The 24,445-nt window shown below is 43.7% G+C and overlaps 1 protein-coding gene across 4 annotated transcripts in view; it reads left to right on the top strand.

Annotated features, from left to right (window-relative positions):
* ZFYVE28 (zinc finger FYVE-type containing 28) overlaps nt 1-13,749 on the top strand; it is a 146,543-nt gene extending 132,794 nt beyond the window's left edge. For all 4 annotated transcript variants that reach the window (XM_014895244.2, XM_088163033.1, XM_014895242.2 and 1 more), the window contains 2 exons: nt 10,414-10,517; nt 11,447-13,749. In XM_014895244.2, the coding sequence (XP_014750730.1) occupies nt 10,414-10,517; nt 11,447-11,578 (236 nt within the window). In that variant the 3' untranslated portion in view covers nt 11,579-13,749. The remainder of the gene's footprint in view (nt 1-10,413; nt 10,518-11,446) is intronic.
* Nucleotides 13,750-24,445: the final 10,696 nt, after the last annotated feature.

Here is a 24,445-nt window from a genome sequence, read left to right as displayed (position 1 = left end):
TATGGCAAACTCCATATAAAAAATGGATTAAAAGATACCAGAGCACTTGCAGTCAAAGAATGAGAAAAGAGATATATGAGATGGAGCAAACAAGAAAGCAATCAGCTTTGATCCTCAAGGCCAAGTGGTGGTTTCAGCACATCAGGAGCCCAATTATCAGAGCTGTAATATGTCTGTGGTCAAGTGGGAAGTACAAGACAGCAATCAGCTGTGAAACTGTCTGAGCTTCCCAGAAACTCAAGTGTGCAGTAATTTCCTTGTGCTTTAAAACTTTGATGTATTGTTATGTATTTATCCACGTACACTACCGTCCTCCCAGTGAAAGGTTTGCAGGATGCAAATGCAGGATGACACAGCTGGGTGACAAAGCAGTGTGTGCCTCTGCTTGTATGTGGAGGGCGGTGACCAACAAAAAAGAAATATTGGTTCATGTCATTTGTAATAAAGATCAGAAATCACGGGGAAGGAAAAAAAGAGCTCTCAAAGATTCGATTTTAGAGTAATGCTACATATTTATAACTTATTTTGTGCTTTTATAAAACCCATGGTTTGCTTGCTTACCCTTCTTCTGAAGTTGCAGGGTAAGGGATCTAATCTATTTAGAACAGCAGAGCTAATTCATGTATAATGCACTGTGGAAATATTATCTCTTCTGAAGGAAGATGATTTAGAGGCAGATAAAGAACTATTCAGTAGTCATTTTAATTGATTTTTCTATTGTGCTGTAATTCAGAATGTCACAGAAGGTGCAGGAAGGAACAAATCTTTAAGCAAAATTCTTACCGTGTGTAGGCTCTATTGCAGAAGAGTGTGAGATTATTCCTTCTCTACCACGTCAATTCATCGTCTTTTGTTTTGGATCGATGCTGATGCTGTCGGTGAATTTGACAAACAGAACTTGAACACCAGTTATTCTGAACTGCAGGATGCTTCATAACCCTCTCACAGTGGATGTCGTTTTGTCACAGCCAAGTCATTTCTCTTCCCTGACATGTTGCTCAGCTTTTAAGGTTCTTCAGCCTTTCATGGCAGCTGCTATTGGCATGGGGAATATTTCATGTTTGGAGAAGTGAGTTGGGATGTTATTTCCTGAAATAAGAGGACAGTGGTCTGGCTACTTAGGTGATGTTATGGCCAATGCAGAAAAGGGGAATCTTTGGAGGTACAAAAGGCCCTGCAGCACCCAGGCAGCATGAATCAGTTATGTCCCTGCCCTAAGTGGATGGTAAAACCAGATATATAGTATTTATAGCATATGCAAATAACGTCAACAAAAACAACCCCCTGCCTGCACCTTCATTCCAGAATAGCAGATGTTTTATGTGTCCCTGCATGGTAGAAAGCAGATTTTTGTGGGATAACCAAGTTCCTTTTTGAAGTAGATGTGGATGCTGGGATGAGCTTGGCTGCCTTAGCCCAGTGTTTCCTAGGCTAACATATCCTCGAAACGGAGCCAATTAGCAGGTGCTCCTGCAGGTACTCTGCTCTTTTGGTGCTCACACGGGCTCACTGGGAAGGCTTGGCCCTGTCTGCACCAGTCTCCTTGCAGGCTTTCTCTGGGAGCCTTCCTTAGTTTGCATATAAGTGCTTATGCTGTAAATATCTACTCGTACAAACCAGTGGAGCTCTTCTGACTGTGTAAACTGAAGGTTGTAGTCTGCTGTTACTTAACTCCATTCCTGATGGGCAGGAATTTTATGTATCCCAGAGAGACAGAGGATGCTGAAGAGTATGGAGATGAGCTCCACCTTCCAAAACACAAAAAGTCACACAAAGTCTGCTAAAAAGGACATATGAAATGGGTCAATTTGCTTCATTTATGTGAACTTTAGAAACACCCCTCACCTCCAATGCATGCCACACCCCTGTCCCTTCAGGTCACAAGTTGTCATTGCTGGCAACACTGTACAGACTTTTTTCTGCTGAGGTATGTAGGGATAGCTAATGGGATACATGGTCTTGCCATCCCTCAGGCATCCAGCATAAACTTCCACCAAGATTTTAACCTCATCAGCCGTGTGCCTTTTTCCCCTTACAATACTCTTGCCACTGTGGAAGGAGCAGCCCCTGACTTGGGTGATGTTTGGGTGCAGGTGGAAGATGTCTGCTGGATAAGGCAACTTCTGCTGCTTGTACATTGTTCCCTTTCTTGCAGCAAGCTTGGTGGGTTTGTCCTTCAGGCCAAATCTGGGCCATGAGCCATCAACAGGAGTACAGGAATACACCACAGTTATTGGAAATTGATTCAAAGACTGAGAGCATTGCATCAAAGTTAATTAATTCCTTTTTTGTACGTCAGTTCTATACCTCAGGTCACTCAATTATTTCAACTGAAAGAGAAAACAATTTAAAGCAAAGGAGCACATCAGTAGCTCTTCCCTTCTGCCATTGTGGCAGAGTACATATCGAATTGAGAAAGTCCAGCCAACTACCTGCCAGGAAAGCTCTTCTCTATTATCAGATAAATCCCTCTAACCAAATGTAGCAAATGTTTTAGATTGTATTCAGTCAATGATATTTAAAAAAAAACAACCCAGAAATGCAAAGCAAGCCTAGTAACCTGACCAAATAAATGGCCTTAAGATTGTATTGAAGGTTTCAGCCTCTACTCACATTATGAAGATGAATCACTTGTTTTTGTCAGATTTCTCATTGTGTATAAAACCCACCAGCTGGTCTGGGTCATAAAACAAATATGAATGTTTATTATGAGCCAACTGACATTGGCAAGGGTTTAAGAGTTAAAACCTGTGACCCTCTGAAGGTTGAAATATGATAAACTACAGATTAATTGGCATTCCAAAACAAAAGCATGAGCCTATGGTCTGTATGTTAATCTTTGTTGTCCTAATGCTCTAAGATTATTGTCAAGGAAGCATATACATTTATACTTCTGGAGTATAAAAAAATTATTTATAGGGAGAGAATGTGAAACAAATTTTATTTTCTATGGTAGAATATTAATTTATGCAATATTCAAGAAGTAATTTTAAAATATAGTAAAATTTCTTGTCCTGGTTGTATGATGGAGGTGATTGCCAGTGGGGTACAAAGTTCTGTGTATAAACTCAAAGCAAATTGTAGTGGCAGGCTACAGTTGGGCAGAAAGGTTGGGCTCTTGGTTGCCAGTGGTGCTTGCTCTGAATTGCAGTAACAGCAGACAGGACCTGTGTGCTGGGAACTTCCATGGCACTGCCTTTCTCCCTGTGCCCTGGTGAGCTGCAAACCTGCACAGGAAGAACCTTGCTGGGAAGTTCCTGAGCTCCAGCTTGGATAAACCACTGTTGGATGAGAACTGACTGAGGGTGGGCAGCATGGGTCACACACAATGTAAAGGAAACCTCTGCGTTTGAAAATGTGAGGAAATTGCTCTTATTTAACCCAGTGTAAATGCATCCCTGATCAGGACAGAGCTGTGTCATTCTTAATATCCAGTACAGCTTTGGAAAGGCCAAACACTGGGGAAGTAGAAATTTGCCATTTATGCATCTGGCATCATATTTCTAGCCCTAACAGAAAACTTGCTTTGTATTTGCTAGCAGATTCTCATGTGTATACATAGGTGTACACACACACAGAGTAACTTCTTACCTTTTTTGGCTTCATAGTTACTGTCTTTTCAAGTTTTCATTTATCAGTTTGTTAATGAGATAAAGCATAAGTGTGACCCTGCTCACCATATTTGGAAGCATTACATTTATCCTTGTGAGCTTGATGATTTTAATACTAAACTTAGGTAAATCTGAGTCTTGCCATACATGTAGTTTGGGATAACTTATTACTCAGGAGGATTGATCTGTTACAACTGAGGGAGAGGCAAATATTTTTAAGTATCTATTTAATGAAGTTAAAGGCAGGCTAAGAAAGTGAGTTACACTTCGTGTCCTAGAAAAAGCATGAGATATCTAGAAATCTGAAGATTTTTTTCTCAAGGAAAACCAGCAAGGATTATGAAGCTGTAGGTGCTCCATGAAGATATTTGCTATAGCATCTCAGCTCTCTGTAGCCATACATGCATTTTCACTCCTTATCCCTTTAGCATCTGTACAGAACTGCCTTGCTTGCTACCACCTACTTAAAACTGCAGATAAAATGGATTTGCTGTGGCTGCCAGTACAAATACCTGTTTGTGCCAAGTAGTGTTAGCATCTGTTTGCTTCACAGCACACACTATTTTCTCCCTGATCCTTTGCCATCCCAACCTCTCCTGTCTAGTCACAGGCTCTGCCTGCTCTCTAACCAGCAGCACAAGCACAGCTCAGAAGTTCACAGTCCCGAGGCTCCAGCTCTTGTTCTTGTTGCAGTAAGAAGTCACTGGGTCAGAGAAAAACCCGCCTGTGCTCCTGTATGTGCAGAATCTAATCATCATGGCTCATTCAGCCCCAGCTGAATGCTTCAGTTTTTCTTTTGTCCTCTGTGCCTGTGGTTACTCTGTTATTTATAATGATGACCAGTAGCATCTTGTAAATGAAGGAAGTTAAACTGTTGACAATTCTTTGCCAAACATGTTCTGTCCACATAACTTCACTTTTTCCTTTTTCAGCAGCTCTCCTTACACCGTGTGTGAGAGGAATCTAACATCAAATTTCCATATGGAGGCAATGTTTTATAATCAACTGAACATATTTAATCATGCATGTAGAATTACAGGATTCTTACAGGTTTTAGGTTATAGTGAAATAATTAAATCTGAATTAGATTTAAGAACTTGCTCAGAGCCTTTTCCCTTCTCAAAGACAGTCCCTCTTTGTTGGCAATATGTGGAACTTGTTGAGACTTCTTTGCAGTACTTAGGGGAAACCATCCCCTAAATACTGTAAAGAACAGGTTCATTCAGCTCTGTAACATTGTCACTGGGATTTTGATTTTTGTGTAATAAATACATGTTTTGAGTGTTCTGGTATGCTTTATGTAGATCTACATTATCAAGTTTTTTCTATTTTGTGATGATTGGTAGGTCTTAGAGAAAACATCCCTACTAATGGTTATATGGAAGATCCAAGTGTCTGCTTTATCTGATTTAAAGTAAGGATTTGACCCATACCTCAATGGAAGCCAGTGTTTTCTATGAGAGTTGCTCCATTTTATATAAATAATTATTTTGCCCAGAGAACCAGTTGCTGCTGGTGTACCTGGACAGGGTGGACATAGGGATGACATCATTCAAGGTGATGTTGAATCAGGCAGAGCAGAGGCTTGAGCCCAAGTTTGCAAAGCTCTGTCTTGGTGACAGCTTTCTAGATTTGCACAGAAATTCCATCCTAAGAAAGCTATTTTACCAGAGCTGAAGCTAAGGATTCTATACCTCTTTTCTCCTTCACCCCCAAAATTTTCATCAAATCATATTAAGCATAAAATTTATTTTTTTTTAAATTTTCAAGCTGGCTGTAATCAGCATTGAATCTACTGAGCAAGGACAAAGATTACTTTGGTACAATTGCCTCTTACAAATTTTACATCAAAGTCAAGAGATTGCCCAGAATGACATGTGGAAAATCAGGTGTGATGAGGGACAAAAAAGGTTCATTTTACTGTGGCAGTTGAAGGGAGGGGTAAAGTCAAGTCACCTTAGTTTTGTACTTTCTGTGCTTAAAACTGTGAGAATTTACAATCCTGCTTTCATCAGAAGAGCTCCAACAAGCCCGTGTGACCCTTTTTTCAGCTGTGAGGGTAATTCACTGTGATGGCTGCAGAGGTGTCAGTTCACAGGCTGCTGTAGGAGCAGCCCTCTGCAGGTTAGTTTGGTAGAAGTGTAATCAGGGTTATTTTGCATGATCTGCTCTGAAATCTTAACACACACCAATGCAGGAGTTTTCAGTTGGAGTTCTGCATTAGGAATACTTGATAAAAGATGCAGAAAGGGATCTTTTCTCTGAGTTGTCTGGCTGGAACACAAACACCACCACAAGCTTATGGTTTAGCAGCTGCTCTTCAACAGAGACTTGTGGTGTGCATGTTTCTGCTTTGTTTCCTACCAGAGTATAGCTTTGCTAGCCTAGGCCTTCTGCAAGCTCCAACAACTTTTGGGATTGTTTCTCTCTCTGAATCAGTCTCTTGTGTCTCAGCACCACAGAAAAAAACTTCAGCTTTCTGTGCTAATGTTTCAATCATCACAGTTGATGGATCCGGGTCCATGGTCTCTTCCTCCTCTGAGACAGAGAGATGATCATGATTTTCTAAGATTAGATGAGACTGTATTAGGTCTAATTCACATATTTAAGCCAAATTGATTAATGTTTTCTTTTTGACAGTTTACAGTGTCTGTGATTTTTTTTTTTTTTTTTCCTCAATGCTTATGGTTTTCTTAAAGCTCCAGCATCTTGGATTTATCTGACTTTTAACTTTAGGAGCAGAAAATGTTTTTAGTTAATGAGGTAGCATAGACATGTAAAGGTGAATGCTAAAAGCTACAAAATAAATTAAAAGACTGTAACATTTCATGATTTATGAGAAATTGTAATGCAAGATATTTGAATAGTTAAGATTCTTTTTCAGTCTTAACACTATTAAATTTTATCTTGTGCCTTTTCCTTTCTCTAAACTTGTTTCTTATTCATTTAAATACTTGTTTCTCTTCATTTCTCTGTCTTTTTTCTTTGCATGCTTTTAATGTTTTCTTCTAAAATTTATGTCTGTAGTCTGTCTCATTAATCCCTTCCTTCCCTTCCTCCTCCTCTTTGATGTTTGTGCTGTGGACTTTATCTGTTTCCCAGCAGACTTCTCCAAACTCTCATTGCATGATAAAGCACTGGGCCAATTAGCCCAGGAACAAGGTTTTCCCTCCCTTCCTTGTCCAAATCCCTGAAGCACAGGCAGATAATGCTTTAGAGACTGGATGTTGCTATTTGCTGCAGCCTGCAGAGCTAATGGAGCAGCATAGCCTGGAGAAGGAGTGTAACATAAAAAGCCTGTGGATGCTGCTGCCCTGCTTCCAGCACATCTTCAGGCTCGTGCTCGGGGTTTAATTCATGTAACACACTCTCCACTCCTCGAATTGGAGTTTTATTCCCTCATGAGAGGGCTCTTCAGAGAGCATTTCAAAAGCCTGTTCTATAAAAAGCCCAGTGACTCAGTTGCTGATGTGTGTAAGTCAGGCTGCTCCCAAGGTTGAGTGAGATGAGGCTGGAGAAGGGAACCAAGGAGTGGGATCCACCGGGGCTTGTATTGGCTCAGAGAGAATCAACAGAACTTCATCCTTCCTGCCAGGGTGAGCACTGAACCTCCAGTCTAGGACTGCATTTTATTTTGAAGTGCACAGACTCACAGCTCTGTGTTTGTAGTCAGTGTAAGGCCATTTTCAGTCAGCTGGAAGGAAAGGCGTTGGGGCAGTGGCCCAAAGTTCCCTACTTCAAATGTTACTTCAGTGCTGCATCACTGTGATTTTGTACAAGAATCCCTCTCCTGATTTCTCCCCACACACTGACTGTAGCTGGGTGATGAGGATTAAAGCAATTACATTTGTACAGCATTTTGAATGTTAAAAGCTGTTACATAACCAAGTGTTACTATTTGGGGGTGTGCTGCAGTGCAGCAGATCTTGGTGGAGCAGTTGGGATGTTGGGAGGGCACTAAACCCCTGTGGCAATGGGGCAGGGGCTGGCTGTGCATCCCTGCTCTTGAGTCACACTCTGGGGGAAAATGTGCCCTTTAGCCACCCTACTGACCTGGGAATTTAGTGAATCAGCTGATGTGACACCAGTGTGGAGGCAGAGAGTCCCTCTACTGTGGGAGAGTGTTCTGTAGAGAGGGTTGTGCTGTTTCTGTACATTGCCAGTAAGTTGTGAATTATGTTTTACAGAAACAAAGTTTTCAGATTAATTCATCTGTCAATCAAGTGATTCTGTAACTGAATTACAGATTATATGATGATTATTTGTTTAATGTCATTCTTTATCAAAATTTGCTGTGTTGGGGTTTGTTTGTTGTGTTTTGTTGTTGGAGGGTTTTTTTTTGTTTTTGGAGGGGTTTTGTTTTTGTTTTTTTGCAGTTATTCTTTCTATTTAGCATGGAGGCAAATCCGTGTAAGATCAATTAAAAATATTTTTTTCAGCATTTCACTTCAAGGGCAACAACAGAAACATATGTGGGGGGGAAGAAAAACCAACTGTCTTTCCTCCCCAAAAAACAAAGCAAACAAAAAAAGCCCATCAGTGAAACCCAAACCAAAGATTAAACAGCTGATAAGAAAGCTGCTTTCTGCTGATGAGTTCCAGAGTCTGTGGTGGGCTTGTGTTGGCTTAGAACATGTGTGACCTACCTGTGATGTGAGGGAAGGAGTGGTGATGGCTCCAGCTGCTGCAGAAGTGGCACAGTGCATTGGGATGCTGCAGGGGGTACAGAAAGGGCCTGTGCTCTGTGGCTTTTCTGTGAATATTACAATCAGTAGCTCTCTGAACTTAGCAGCCACACTGCAATGCAGTTGATAAAGCATAGTACCAAACTGAGCATCTTACCAAGCCTGCTTCCACCTGATCTGCAGAGGGAGACCTGGTGGCACAGAGATTGAATATCTTCCTAAATTTTTCTGTCTTCAAAATGAATGAGAATCAATGGATAGTTAAATCTTTAAAAACACATTCTATGTGGAGATAAGTTTTTAACAGCTATTGGTTCATATTTTTGCTTTTTGTTTTGGATATATGTGATAACCCGAGGGGCCTCCTGGATGGGAGAGCATGGGGATGCTCCATCAGGCTTGCCATGGTTTCAGATGAGAGAAAGTGACAAAAAGTTTTCAAAGTCTACATCATCAACTGATATTAGGAGTAAGTTTCACTGGGCAAGATACATGTAAAGTCTAGGGAGATTGCAGAAAAGGAAAAGAAGTGCACAGAGGAATCTCTTGGCTCCACTGTTAGAAAGGCTTGACTTAAGCTGGCAGTCCTACATGTCCCTGCTGCTGAAGGAAACCCTGCCTTTGAATCTGTAGCCTCGTGTCCCCATGGAACATTTTCTGGTGAACTGTTCTCAGGGATGAAGTGAAGGCTTCTATGTGTAATCTCTTTTTTTTCCACCACACCAGTCATTTCTCTGCACATCAACTTCTGGGTTTGGTGACTGGCCCTCTACGTGTAACCTTTATCAGAATGATGTGCTCATTAAGCGAAGGCTAGCTTCCTTAAGCTAGTTCAACCTCTAAAATAGTTTAGAGAAGCCTATAAAAGCTGACTCAAATTCAAAGTTCTCTTTGTTTTTATTAATCTGCTTTTTGAGCAGTTTCTTACATTGAATGCTATATCCTTTGCACTTTTAATTTGACAAATGCTGCAATGTGACAAACACATGAAAACTGGTCGTAGTTATGTTGGAACAAAACAGTGGATTTTTCATTTAATTATCTTTCTGCCCTTAGCTATAGCCCTCTTAACCTCTGCATTAACTGCACCATGTATTTTGTTGTTTGATAGTATGCTCCTTGAGGCAGGGATCTTGCTTGTCAGGTTTATAAATCAGCAATTGCATGGATTGCAAACTGTAAATAATACTCAGAAAGAAGCTGCATACAGGGAATTTGGATAAATACACCCAGCAGTTCATGTTCACTATGTCCATGGATTCCTTCTGGACAGAACTTGCTTTGCACTCATTAGATTTTTACCAACTTAATTAAGCAGTCAGCTTCATCATTTCTACTCTTGTAACTCCAGACTCTTTGAGGTCATGTCAGCCTGTCGTGAGCAGAAACAGCTCAACAGAAGGGAGCCCAATACCTTCTGCCTTGCCAAAACCAAATCATTTCCCTGCTTGTCTTTTATGGGAGATTGGAGAGCTCACAGGAGCCATAAACAACTGAAACATGCTGTTCGTGATAATGGGCAAGTTCTTCTCTGCTAAGCCCTGTACACTTGATTTTGTGGTTTTGCTGTAGTTACTGGTGACTTCCAGTAAGAGTCCTAATAATTGAGCAGATGATAATCAGCCTTTGGGTTTATTACCTGTATAGTTGCTTGCCTAATTGCAGACAAGCAGTTGGCCTTTCTGGAGGGAAGGCTGAAGAGGCTGGGAATGATCTCAGCTTTAAGCTTGTTTTGATGGTGGATGGCACTGACAAAAACACCTGTGATCCACTCTGCTTTAATAATCTCTAGTCTTCTTACTTTATTTTGCTTATCTCCTTTTTCCTGCCACTTGCATTTGACTAAGGTAGATTTTCTTTCGAGTCCAAAGCTGTCATGGGCCATTTTAATGCCTCGTGCTCTGCTCAAAGGTAGGTGCCTGGCAGAGAAGAGGGGAGTTGAGCCCTCTTGAGCATCCTGAACTCACTCAGCTGTTTGCAAAGCACCTGGAGAAATGCAGATGAAAGCAGCTGCTGTTATATTTTATTCTCTCTATTTCCTTGAGGATCTGGTAATCACATGTTTGGTTTTATTCCCTTTGGGTTTATGTTCCCTTTTGTTGCTGTGTTTCTGACAGATCCTCCTGACTGGGTTCCAGATGAAGTCTGCAGCTACTGCACTGCATGCAAGGCTCCTTTCACAGTCATTCGCAGGAAGCACCACTGTCGGAGCTGTGGCAAGGTAATGACTCAGTCACACATGTGAGGAACTGCCCACCAAAGACAGCAGCAGATTCATGCGTACCACAGAAACCTGGCTGCACAGCAAAATGTGCACACTCAGCTAGGGTTCTCAACTCACAGGTGCTTTTGTGTGCCTGGGCTGCCAGCTCTCAGCCTGTGTTTACAAATGCTTGGGGAGGGGTTTGACTTATATACAGCAATAAGCTGTGCAAAGCTAAAGGCAGAATTCCCTGTTGAGATCCTAGAACACTCCTCACCCCAACACAGTCACTCTGGACTACTGCTGAAAGCTCTAATGAGCCAGGGCAGCCTTGCACTGCCAGGGGTGATGCACACACAGCTCAGCTGCAAGGGACTGTGTGTTCCTTTTCTTTCTTTCCAGACCTGTGCAGGATCACTGGTGTGTAAGGCTGCTGCTTTGCAAGTTTGTGGGGGTGGAGGAGGGAGCGAGGGAAAAAAAGCAGTCATATACAACAAGAAGCCAGAAATCTGCAATCCCTTCCTGCTTGCTGGCTGGTATACAAGTTAGAAAGGAAGAAGTAGAGAGGCTGCTTTTGTTAACCATGTAGTGGACTTGCAGGAGTATGAAATTTGGAGATGTTCACAAATATTCCCCAAGTCTTTCTTTGAAACCAAGAGAGAGATGCTTCTTTGCACCTCTGATGGAGCTGCCTTCCCCTGTGACCTGCAGAGGTGGACAGGCCAGCCCTGGCTGCTGTCAGTGCTGGGCACCCTCACCAGAGGGACTGAGCCTGGCCAGATAAACTGGTCATTGGGTGGGGATTGCCTTCTGGGGCCCTTCACTTGCTATACTGAAGACAGTGCTGGTGCCAGCTCATACAATCTTCTCTCTCCTCCCTTGAAATCAGTTTTGTCCCATCCTGTTCTTCAGAGGAACTGAAGAGAAATTTCCCTCTTGTTTTTCAGATCTTCTGTTCCCGCTGTTCCTCCCACTCTGCTCCATTACCTCGTTATGGCCAGATGAAGCCTGTCCGTGTTTGCACTCACTGTTACATGTTCCATGTCACTCCTTTCTATAGTGACAGAGCTGGTATCTGACATATTAAACTACTGGTGTGTCTTCTGAAGTCTTACATGGACTGATATATTTGACCTAAGCCAAGAATTAACTTGAAAGAGGGACCCAGTGAGGGCATGTAGGCTTTGACATCCATTATTATAAATTTTGTACAGACAGTTTTTATTGCATTTTACTAAGCTGCTAAAGGGAACTACGAAGCGTCTGTAGCTCTAAGGCTGCAGTACAGTCTTCCATAAATTTATAACATTAATGTTACGATGCCATATGCAGAACAAATGCACTGTGTGGAAGGAAATAGGGCTCAGAGAATTGAACAGGCATTGCTGCTTATCTTACATGCTAGGAACAGAGTAGCCAGTTAATTAGTCCATCCCCAGCAGATCAGTCCCAAAGCTCAGACACTCCTGTGCCCACTGGAATCCCAGCATGGCTGTGGGCATCAGCACTCTCCCACCTGCTGCCATTTAACTTCCCCTTTTCTAGATTTTTGCTACCTATGCTAGGATTAATCAAAGCAAATCTATTCCAAATCTGTATTCAGTATTTGCAAAGGCAAAAATTTTCAGTGAATCCCATAGGAAGCACTGAAAGCCCTAAAACAGTATACTTCTGTTGCCTTTTGTTTACTGAGCAGAGTAATAACTCCAAGTTGTCTTCTAAAAATTTTTGCGACTTCCAGTTCCATAGTTTGGAGTTTTGCAAGTATTTATAATCTGAATCATTTATGCCAGATCTTGTTAAAAAAAGTCTAACACAGAGGTTTGGTTTTATATCAGCATTTAAAACTTAACAAATTTCAGAGGAAGTGGCTACCAAATAAATGAATTCATATTAAAATAGATATTTTTGACAGTTTGGCAGCAAAATTTAGAAGACAAGACAAATGATTTCTGCCATACTGAGGTTTTTTAAAAGGCAAATATGTAATGAGATATCCAAAAGGTCTTACAGAATGATCAGCCAGAGACGGGTACTTGTCCACATTTGGCAGAGTAACCATGTAAAATAGTGCATACTGGTACTTCACTCATGCTAACAACTCAGAAGACATTTGTATTTATTTGAAACACCAGGGAATAATTCTTATCTCCACTCGGAGAGGAAAGAAATGAGACTCACACGGATTCATGCTATGATCTTGCACGAACTATTTGCAGTAAGAGCTCCCTGAGCACTGAGGTTTCAAAGGCATTTGGACCTGCTTTGAGTTGGCCACATGAAAAGCAAGACAATGTGTGCTGTGGTTACAGAGGAGGTGAGATCAAGAGCTCTTTGCTGTGCCCCCTTTCCTGACTCGTGGTGTTACACAGTGTTTCAAAGTGATAAATACAAAAATGGGAGAGGAAGTTGTTTGTGGTATCACGCTCGAGAAAGGTGGTCACTCAAAATGATAAGGCAAAACTGGCCAGTGTTAATTTTTTTAAAATTTTATTTATTTATTTGGGGACATTCCCTTTGCTCAGTGGTTTACTGTTCAGTGTTAATGAGCCATATAAGGGTGCTGCAGTTTGGCACTACTGTCATTTTGATTCAGATGAAACAGCTTCACTTAGTTTATGTGTAATGCACAAGCCTTATGATGCTGTTTGTAGACAATGTCAGCTCTGATGTGTTATCCTCACTTATTTATAATTTTTATTATTATTATTACTTCTCTGAAATTCTTCTCATGAAATCCTTGGGTTGGAGTGTCTTCATTCACCAGAGTTTGGAAAGGCATGGAGTTGGGTGATTGATGGGAGATGGGTAATGTGGTGCAAGCAATGATACTTATTCAGGCTTAAATCTCAGGCTTCACATTGCAATGATTATTGCAGTTTTATTTTTAGGAAAAAAAACAGAAAAACACACAAGAAATTTAATGCTTCTTTTATAGGATAAAAAATTGCAATGAACTTCAATTGTGAAATAAATATGCACAAAAAGTTGCTTCTGTGGAAAAAAATCTTATTTAATGCACTGAATATTTATTTAAGCTTGTTTTTATTTTGTAAATGCTGTAATTCAGAATCATTTCCATAAATATGATATTTAAAGATCTCAGACACTATAGTTTCTTATGTAAATACAGACTCCTATTTCTCTTACTGAAAAGCACAATGACTATATCAATACTAATATACATTTGCCTCAAGGAAGACTTTCATCTTGTAATCTCTTCAGATAATTAAAGTGTCAGGACTTTCTACTTCCATGTGCTGGATTGCTCTTTCATTTTGGGGGTATGTTTACATGGAGTGACAGCTGCCATCCCGTCAAACAAACTGGCCTTAACTCTTTCTCACTTTGCAAATAACATGAAAGAAATTAGTTTAAATTTGAAAATGGAAGTCACTCATATAGTGAAGGGGTGGTAAATCAAAGCTGGAATACCAGCCTTATCACTAAGCATTGCCTCGTGCTATCTCTTGCCAGCAGCTGAAAATCTCCCTTCCCAAAATATCTTGTGTCAATGGCCACTTCACACATCAGGCATGTTTGATTTGCCTGTGTCACATCTGAATAATCTTTCCTGTGGGGGATACAGCTCTGCAATGAAAACAGCGTTCCTTGGATCTCTGTGCAGTTATCCTTGGGAAGCATAAATGCCCAGTGCTGCTTTGTTCTGCCCCCTGTATGAGCTACTGCTGTTAAAGGTTTGATGAGAATTAATATTAATTTCCAGAGGACTTAATGCTGCATAGCTTTGGGATTCCATTTCAGTGGACAGAAAGCATGTTACAGTTCCATGACATTGAGATCTCAGCTTCGGTGGTACAGCAATGGGGAAACTTTATGGGAAACCTGCACACAAATGTAAGATTGCATTTGAATTAACATACATAATGTTTATCGGCAAATAATGCTGCCTTCAGGTGTGTATCAATAAGCAACGGTAGAAATTTATCCTAAAGGGACTTTTTAATCAAAAAGGGGATTTCTCCAGAATACAACATGTTCCACGGCAGTTTTCCTGTTGGGGGCATCAGAATGGGAGTGAAGAGGATAGTAAGGTAAGAGCAGCACTGGCGAAGGCAGCAATAATTCACCTGGTGCTGGACTCTCCTGTATGGCAGTTCCCTTCTGAATCATGACTGTTTCCAGGAGGAAAAAATAATTACAGTAAACTCTGGAGTGATCTGTTCTAGGTCTGTACAAATCTTAGAGTTTTTCCAGCTCTCTCTGGGTTTGTAAAAGCAGGTGGATATCAAGGCTTCCTCTGCAGTGAAAGAAACTTGAGTAAAATGCCTCTGCTTCCAAGGAATGCCCCTGTCCAGAACATTCACAGACTGAAAATGTGTCACAGACCATCTCGGTGAGAGGGAACCTGGATGGAAGTGATGGGTGGGGAGTGACCTTTGTGTGCATTGTCTGAGCTGAAAGGAAGGAGGAGGGAAGCAGGTCGTGTGTGGTTGTGCTTGTACTCAGGTGGGGAGATGGGAAAGGTGGGCTGTGGGAACAGGAGATTGACTGTAGGAAAGCCTCAAACACAGCCCCATCACAGTCCTGCCTGAAGCTGGAGGAACCAGCTCTCAGTGCCTCACTGAACTCAGTTCATGCAAAGTCAAAGCTGCTGGGGCTGCATCCGCTGGTTTCCGTGGCAACCCCGGATAGCATCTCTCTGCAGCACTGTTCCTGCACAGGCAGGCATGGAGACTCCTGCCTTCTGCTTTGTCAGAGGGATCGTGATGGCTCAAACATCTTTTGTAACCAAGGTTTGTACTGCAGTCAAAAGCTTACTGTGAACTCTCTTTTCTAATGAAAGCATTTCACTGAATTATGCTTTATGGTGCTTGTCTGTAAGAAATCATCTCTGTAGGCATCCTTTTGACTTCTTTTGGGGGAATTTAGCTCTTTTTCCTTCTCCTCTTTTACCCTTTACCCCACTCCGTCACTCAGCTTTCAGTTTCTGCCTTGTATAAACTAGACTTACTCTGTGGTTTCCACGGATATCTTACACATAGTGAAATACTAAGACAACTCAAGGAGCTTTCATCTTTATTGTTTCCTGTTCTTGCCCTTCGAGTTCCCAGGCACAAGCTTATTTCAAACCACTTGGTATCCCTGTACCTGCAGTACACACAGGTCCTTCCTGGCTGTCTGAGATGCCATGGGTCTTACACCAAGGTGTTTAAAGTTCTGTGGTATTCCTTTACTTTGTGGTGGAGAAAGGATAGATCCTAATTCTCAAATTTTAATAGCTGTTAGTAAATAGATATTGCCATTTGTTTTTTTTTTCCTTTGCTCTTAAACCAAAAAATGGTAAAATAATAGGCCAGAAAGATGAAGAGGAGAAGACTTGTTAAAGCAGCTCTGGAAGTGTGAAGATGATGTTTTACTGAAGTAATTGGTCTCTTTGAAAACAAGCTGTAACTGCATATGCTAGGAATGCTGGGACTCATGCATAAAACAAACTGGGCAATTAGTCTTTCATGAACTCATTTCATTTCTTGTTTTCACTAAACATGAAGGCTCTGAAGTGTAAAGAATGATTTTCCCTTATGTTTCACTCAAAGGTATGAAGCTGCTTAATTTTTTCTCAGTTTTTCTCCGCAAACAGCCACCAGCCTGCTGAGGCTCTGACTGAACTTTACTGCAAAAGGGAAAATCCTGTGTCCAAGGCAGCCAACAGTGGGGCTTCTCAGCTCCCATTCCTGAGGAGCAGTGAGAGGTGCCTGTGGGAATGAGTGACTGCAGAGGGGGCTCATGTCCAGCTGCTGAGTGGATGCTCCCATCTGCTCTTCCTCAGGAGCATGAGGAGTCTGACACAGCCCGGGATGTGAAGGGACCACTGTGCCTGGGAATGGCAGAGCCAGCAAGCACTGAGCTCTAACTACCTCACAGAGATTTTATTTTTTGAAAATAACCCCAGGCCAGGCACTCACAACACTTAAGCAAGTACTTAAACTCATGCCTTACTCTAGAAAGTCTTATTTATGTATTTCTGCACTTCTACATAGTTCTTCACAGGGCAATAAAATATTGGTTTTTTTTTTTATTCACTGAGTTAATAAAAATTATAGAAAACAGCAGCAGGGAGGGTATTTGAGGCGACTGCTTTCCACATATTTCAGCAATAGCCAGCTTTCAGGTTTTTAGCTGGAATTAGGCTGTGGTTCCAGTGGGCTTGTCAGTACAGTGAAAGATTATAAGAACTAGTCCTGAATGGCATTTATACTGGTAAGTTCTCTGATGATGTCCTGTAAAACATGTTAAAAATATCCGTCTTTTATAAGAGGTGTGTCTGAAAGTGACATATAAGTGCTTCAGCCTTTTTGGACAATTTGAAGAAATTCCAGCATTCCAGGGCTGGGCCAGTGGCTCTGCATGGATTGTCCCAGTCAGATCCTTGGACATGAGAAGGCACCTGTCAGGTATGCTAAGAGCAGTGAGATTATCCTGGATTTATTACCAAAGGACCTGTACCATGCCATCTTCCTCTGTGTTTGGGGAGCCTCTGAGATCAGATCTTGAGACACCTGATAATTATTTTTTCTGGTCAAGATGATTTGTAATTGCTGCTTCACTTGCAGCTTTTCTGTTTATTATGCAGCAGTAAAGCCTGCTGGTTTTGGGCTATTTTGGTTTCTTAAATTGATTTCACTTTCTTTGCCTTATCTGCAGAAAGATGGAGATTAATAATTCAAGATATAAACAGAAAAATAATCACTTCAAATTCATAAATATATTTAAACGAAACTGTTCCATGACGCTCTCAAATACAGAGAAATTATTCAGTAAAAACTGAACCCCAAGTAGTCCAGAAGTCCTGGGTGTCCGTCTCAGAACCATCTGCTTTTGTCTTGGAGAACTTGTAGCTGCTGGAAAGCTATAAATTTTGAGGACCAAAACTTACAGGTTTGAGCCAGTGATTCTAACTTCTTTATCTAGAAATAACTCTTCCTTAATTAAAAAAAATAATGAAGGAAATTGCTATACTTCCACATAAAGAAGCTCTGTTCAAAGAAGAAAATTCAACTAATTTGGTCCAAGTGTCTTGGAACAAAATATAGAGCTACCAATAATTAATTCAGTAGCCTCTTTTATACCTTCTCTTTGCCATGTCTTTTAGAATTTCTTCCAGGACAGAATATCAGCCTTGCTTGGAGAACAAAGCAGAAAAACTTTGCCCACCTGTACACCTGACAGGTGTTCTTCTCTGTCATGTTTGTTCCTCACATTCTGCTTTCTGCCCTTTCTCTTGCTCTTTTCTTTTTTAGCGGAATTGTATTGGAGTTAGACTCTAAACTGAGTCTCAGGGAAAATGTTTGCATATTTCTTTCCTGTAGGGAGCGTTTGAAATATGGCTGTGTCTTGTGTCTCAGGTGCTTTGTGAAAACCTCAGGATGCACACTTGCATCCAGATGCTGTGCCTCCACACAACTTTTGACTTATACTGGAACAAGAACAAAGTAAAGAATCCAAAGTACAGCAGCAGTAAAGAATCCAAAACTCAGGCTGGTGTAAAGTGTGACCGCTTAAGGGTATCTTGAGTGCTTACTGAAAGTACCCAACACAAGTACCAGCCTCTGCCATGGCCAGGCAGGTGGTGCAGCCCTGAGCTGGGGACCTGGGACCTGTCCAGGCTGGAGGGAGAAGCCGAGGAGCTGACAGCCCAAGGGCCACTGCCCAAAGGCTGTTTTGCGAAAAGCAACTCCCGAGAGAAATTCAAGGTGTTTTTGTACCTACTGCATGGACGGTATTTTCAATGAGCTTGGAGAAAACTCATTGGGTTTTCTACCCATTTGAGTACTGCTCTTTTCCCACACTGTGTTAAAGATACACTGTCCCTTGGCAGGTAGAGGGGACGGAGAGGCTGTTGTCTTTTTGCTTGTTGGTTATATTTTTACATGTATTTTCTGATTGTTTGCTACAGTTAAGAAAAAAAAAAAAGAAGTGTTCACTCCTTGAAAATCTCAAATTCCCATTTGTGCAACAAATAATTCTCATAGTGTTCTAATTGCAGAGTGCAAATAACTACCAATCATTAAATAATATTAAGTTGTTTTTAAACAGGAAAATCATTAATCCCAAATCAAGCAATTATAAAAGCACTTCCTCTGAGAACAAACAGCTCAGAAGCCGCTGAGAACACCAGCACCATGTGATAAAACCTCTGCCCCGTGTGCTGCTCCTGGAGCCTTTCCAGTGCCTTCCCAAGGTTCAGATGTTGTCACAGCATTAGCTGCCAGAGGAAGTCTGTTCTTGCCAAATCACATCTTCTTGGCTGCTCTGTGCTCTTGTGCTGCTGGTGTTCAGCTCTGCCAGCCTCTGCAGGGTTGCATTTATATGTGATATTTATAAAATGGATGAAGCACCTGGCACAAAGGAGGATGGAACTGAATGGGGGAAGGTGTTGAGCAAGCATCCTGCTAATCATGTTCCTGGTGTGTTTTGCTGGGAGGGAAAAGCCATGGGAGTGACCAAGGGCTTGGAAATGTTGAGTTGCAATCTATTGAATGTACCAAAGAGATATGGTTGCAGACACCATCAGTAAATGTCTGCACTGGGTGCACAGGTCTGGGAAGCCAGGCTCCTTCTGGCAGGGGTTTAATGGGAACCAGTGGCCAGAAGTTGAGCCAACTTGAACAAATGCAGGTGAGAAAGAAGAGGTTAAATCTCCTGTGCATAACCAGCTGTTGAACAGTGAGCTGATTCTTGTGGTGAACTCTATACCTATGAGCACAAGTATTTTTAACAAACACATCAGGTGCTTCTTACAGGCACAGTGGTGCAGCCACCCATATTGGGACTAAGGCAGAAATAAGCACTCAGCTATCCTGTGACAGAGGTCAGGGTCCTGGTGGTCTCAGTTGAAAAACTGGTCCAGGAAGTTATGAAGAGGAGAGATTTCTCTGTGGGCTGATGTGCAGGAGGGATGCAGTGGCACAGGCAAAGCCACAAGTACTCTCCATCTTCCTGTTTCACCCTAGAGCTAATCCTGCGTCAGGGCTGGAGTCACACTGACATTGGGCTGTTACAACCAGCAGGAAAAGAAAGGGAATGGATCCAGCAAGGCAGAGGGAAGCAGAGAAGAATGTGCTTCCATTTAGGAACCCATTTAGGAGGGGAAGGAAAATCCCTGAACACAGAAATCTCCCTGTTCAATTCCTAATCACCTACAGAAATCACTTCCCAGTTTGCCCAGAACAGTTCTCCTGCCCTTGTGAGCTGGCTGTGATTTCCTGCAGCGCTCATTAAAACTGGTATCATGCTGAACACATCGCAGTTCAAGCCAGGCTCTGGGTTCCATCACTGTGCCACATGTGGGAGCTGAGCATGGCTGTGTAGAATCACTGCTTCCACACACCCTGCCTGCAGCTAGAGAAGAAATTATCCTTCTGCTCTATTTTCCTACAGAAATACTGGACACAGAGCAGCAGGTTTGCCAGAGGAACCAGACATGGAACCATAGTGGCCAGCACTGCACAGACCTTACAGTGAGGTACAATAGAAGACGGAAGTAAACTTTTTTTTAACACAACAGGAATTTATTCATATCCTCACCCAGCTGTGCAGGACTGGAGGGAGGAGCCATGTCTTTCCTCTGCCTGAGCATGAGAAGTGGCTTCTGCTCCCCCATCACTTCTGCTGAGCCCCTGTGTCAGTCCATCCCTTCAGAGATGCTCAGGATGAAGGGGCTGTTGTGGGCATTTGTTTAGGTCTCCCCACAGCAGAGATGTTGCAGCATTGTGCCGCAGTAGAGCCTGTAGGATTTTGTATAACAACTCCTTGCTCAGTTTAACCTTGTACAATGCACAGTGCTCCTGATCTTCCCCACCAACGATGGTACCAGTATTGGTTACTGTGCCCTCACACTGCTGTAGGTATGTTATCTCCATCCTACAGAAGAGCTTATTAAAATACTCAGGAACACAAGATCGGCTCATCCTGTCCTGCCATCTCAAGCATCCATGAATAATCCTTTTCATAAATCACTTGTATTTTATCACAGAGGTAAGTGCAGTTCTTTTTACTGTACTCAGACCTTAATCTTCTGAGTAGAGCATGGGTTTTAGAGATGCTGAAATCTCCAGACACTGATCTTTTAGTGGTCCTTTGAAACTTAACCTTGGATCTCAGAGTCAGTCATCCCTGTTCCTCCTGCATGCCAGGGGACCTTCTGCTCCCTGCCTGTCACCTGGAGCCTTATTTAGAGATGCATCTGGTGGGAAGAAGAGAGCTTATAGGAAATGTCTGTGCTGCTGAAAAGAAGGGTATTGTGCCATGTAAACTGAGGATGGCTCTGTGCCTGGAGTGCCTCTGGGCTTCAGCTTGAAAATCAGTTTCTCCTGATCCTCTGAAAGTGATCAGTGCCCTGTAGGTTCTCTTTCCCTTTGGCAGTCTGCTCTTGTCTAGAAGCGGTCTCTGGCCTTCATTTTGCTTGTTAAAACTTGCTGGATTCTTCAAGTACAGGTGCCTTAAGGTGGACCTCGAAAGGCTAAACTCTGCTCTCACCTCCATCACTCCCACTTGGGCCTACAGCTCCATCCCAGTAGGTGTTTATGACACTGTGGAGTAGCTCAGCTCATGAAGGTGCTGAGTGCTGGCTCGCTGGTGTGTGTCAGCACACCTAAAATAGTGTGGGGTATCTAATATCTGCTTCCAGGGACTGTATGGGGAGCACTGCCAGGCTGGGGGGTGGGGGTCATGCCTGCAGTTTGGAGCACAGTGTTTTTATCTTGGTATCAATTTCTCCTTTTGGTAAACGCAGCAGAGATTGATGGGTTTGTTTTGCTTAGGTGGTAATGAAGCAGTTAATTGCACTTGGTAATGGCTGTCTCTGCCCAGCTGCTCAGGGAAATATCTTAGAGGCTTGCACCACGGATCCTGGGCTGTCTAAGCACATCCAAGCCATCACTCAAATCCCTGGCCTCTCAGCTTTCCCAGCTCCCTTGTTGATTGCTTTGCTCTGTCTAAACACATGTTTTATCTCCTTGTTTCAGCAGCCCTCTGTGCTAAATGTGGTGTTCAGGGATTGGCAGCAGGAGCGGTGCCAGCGTGGGCTCCTCCTGGCCCAGCACGGCGCTCGGTGGCCGCGCACCTGCGGGACCGGGAGGTTGTGCTGCTGCCCGGGCAGCGCATCCCTGCCGTGCTGGGAGATGCCCACAGCGGCTCCTCGCTGTCCCCGGCTGTGCCGAGGCTCTGCTCGGCCATGACTGATCTGCACAAGCCCTTTCAAGTCTGCCATGGGCTGAAACATTTCCCTTCCTTCCCGCCTTCACCGATAGTCCCCTGTCCCTCTGCTCTGACGGAGCACGAACTGCCGCAGCCATTGCATCCAACAGCTACAAGGTTAGGTTATTTTTCTTCACCGAGACTTTCAAGTATTTTTAAGGTCCGTCCTAGCATCCTAAAGTCACCTTCCACCAAAGCAAACATCTCATATTTAAAATGCAGCAAAGCTGTTCTTTCCAGTTCTTGCCAAATCACAGTTTTTTCACCTTTAATGTCCCAGCCGCGCGGGACAGGGAGCAGGGAGCACATTCACAAGCCGGGCTGCTCTAGCTGCTGTCCCAGTACCGGGTTCTGGCTGGGCCGAGTCATTTAGACTTTTAGGTCAAGTGCCTGAGCTGCGTGGAAGCCGATTGTGTTTGGGGTGCGCACCGAGTCCTTCCATCCTTTGCTCTGCTGTCCCGCAGGAGCGTTAAAGCCAGTGGAGAGCACAATATTTGGGTTAAATGTAAGCGGTTCAAGTGCTGAAGGCTTTCCCATCTGGCACGGTGGCAGGGATCACGCTGGCACCCGGTGTTGGGGTCTGGCACCAGCGCCTCGGAGCCTCCGATCCTCGGAGATGGCACCGAGGGAGGTCCCAGCGCTCCCGCCTCAAGTGAGAAATCAGATGTTCAATGCTCCGTGAGCCCATAGGAGAGCACGATCTGCAGCGTGAAGCCGCCGAACCCCGCGGGGGGAGCGAGCAGCTTTCCCGGCTGGGGCAATAACAGTAATTGGTGTTTTCGTGCCCAAAGCCTCTGGACAGAAGGCAGCGGCGCTTGTCCCCTGTGCCAGGCACGGCTGCGGCGCGGGTGGTTTGTCCCCGGAGCCGATGTTTGTGGGGTTTGTACCCGCGCAGAGGGCCGGGCCTGAGGGCCGTGTTGGCGGGCGCGGCGCAGTCTCGGTGTGACCCCGTGCGGCCGCCGGGCGCAGTGCGGGCCGGGCTGCGCGGCCTGCGGGGCCCGGGGCGGCCGGGGACACCGTCCCGGAGCGCTGCGGCCCCATTAATCGCCAGCCCCATTAAAAAACAACAACAACAACAACAAATCAACAGAAACAAACAAACAAAAAATTCAGCTAGTTCAGCGCCGCGCTGACAGTGCTGGCAGAGCTCATCCCTTGCCTGGGTCCCCTCAAAGCCCCTCAGCCCGGGCACTCGCCCCCGGCCGGGGCTCCAGTGCTGTTTGCCAATTAGGATGGAAATGCCAGCAAGCCCCTTAAGTAGCCAGACCTCCAGATCCCCTTGGAATTGCAGCTGTGTATAAGAGGCCGTTTTAGTGTTTTCTCGTTCTCAAGCCATCTAGAAATGGAAATGGGCAGCTAGGCTTGTTCAGGTAAGACTCGGTGCCCAAAGCAGCTGCTCCTCAGTTTCCATGGCCTGGCTGTGCTCGGAGCCAGCCCTGTGTGGCTGCCTCATCCCTTTGCTGGCTCTGTAAGGGTGAGGGCAGGGGATTTGCAGTTCATCGTCTCAGAGATGAGAACTGTGCCCACCCCGGCTAATGTGGGAATCTGCTGGAGACTTCGGGCAGAAAAATCCACTCAGCCACTGGAAAGATCACAGTGGCTTGTGAACATTTACAGCAGCACATCCAAGGCAAGTTTTGGAAGCGTGTGGAGCAGGACAGCCTGGGCTGGTGTTGTTCCTGCAGTTCTGTGACAGATGAGAACAGAAACCAGCTCTGAATGATTTGCAGTTTAGTTGTCTGATTTAGAGTCTGGAGAGTGCAAGAGTGTGTCTGCTGTGCTGTCCTTGCCAAGGTTCTGTTTAATGTTCTGTCCTGGGGTGGGAAGCAGGAAGGAGCTCTGCTTTTCTGCTGCTCTGTCACAAATCATTGGTCATGGGCTGGTTTTCCTTACAGTTTTCCACTTGTTTATCTTCCTGCACTTGTCAGGGGTCTGCCCCTTGGTTTTTGGTTCATAGGTTCAGGGAGCAATAGAAGGGCAAGAGATTCCTCTTGGAGGGCATCCCCAGTCCAGGGAGGAGCAGTAGCTGTACAGAATTTGCCATCCCTATGTATGATACTCATGATCATCTTCGCATGGCTTCTACTGAAACTCAGCATGACATTTTACACCCATCCCACAAAAGGATCACCTCATGGCTGCGTGATACCAGGAGAAACAGACAGGATGAAACTTCTTGGAAGAATGACATTTCAAAGCCTCCCAAGGCTTGTTTGTTAATTTATGCTGACAAGTATTTACAAAAATTTCCATGCATCCAGCCCAGAATGTCCTGCTGTCTCTGAGCATGCCATACGGCACAGTGCTCAGCTTCTGCTCCAGAAGCATCTGTGCTGCTGGGCACAGCACGTGGGACCAAGGCGCTGACCATGAAAACCTGGTGAGCAGCTGACATGGCAGAGCAGGGCCAGGCTGCCCTGCAGGGCTCCTGCACACCACTGATTAAATGCCTTAGCTCTTCCTTCCCCTCCACTTGGAAATCTCACTGTTAACTTGACTTAAAGCCTCCCTGTGGGTTTGCAAACTTGGAGAATTTTTTTTTTCTATGAGATGAGTTCTCCTTGCCAAGAAGGTTTTAATAACTCACCATGAAATTTATAGAGTTTAAATTTAAACCACACGTGGGAAAGTGGAGCTGTAACAGTTTAATCCAATTTAACCTTGAGCGATCCGTTCCACAGCACTCACGCAGACAGTTCACACCACAAGCAAAATTCCTCTGCGGA

The sequence above is a fragment of the Sturnus vulgaris genome, chromosome 4, assembly GCF_052056855.1.
Source record: "Sturnus vulgaris isolate bStuVul1 chromosome 4, bStuVul1.hap1, whole genome shotgun sequence".
NCBI classification, from domain to species: domain Eukaryota; kingdom Metazoa; phylum Chordata; class Aves; order Passeriformes; family Sturnidae; genus Sturnus; species Sturnus vulgaris.
The sequence above is the reverse complement of the archived record's forward strand: the minus strand, read 5'-3'. Positions and strand labels throughout refer to the sequence as shown.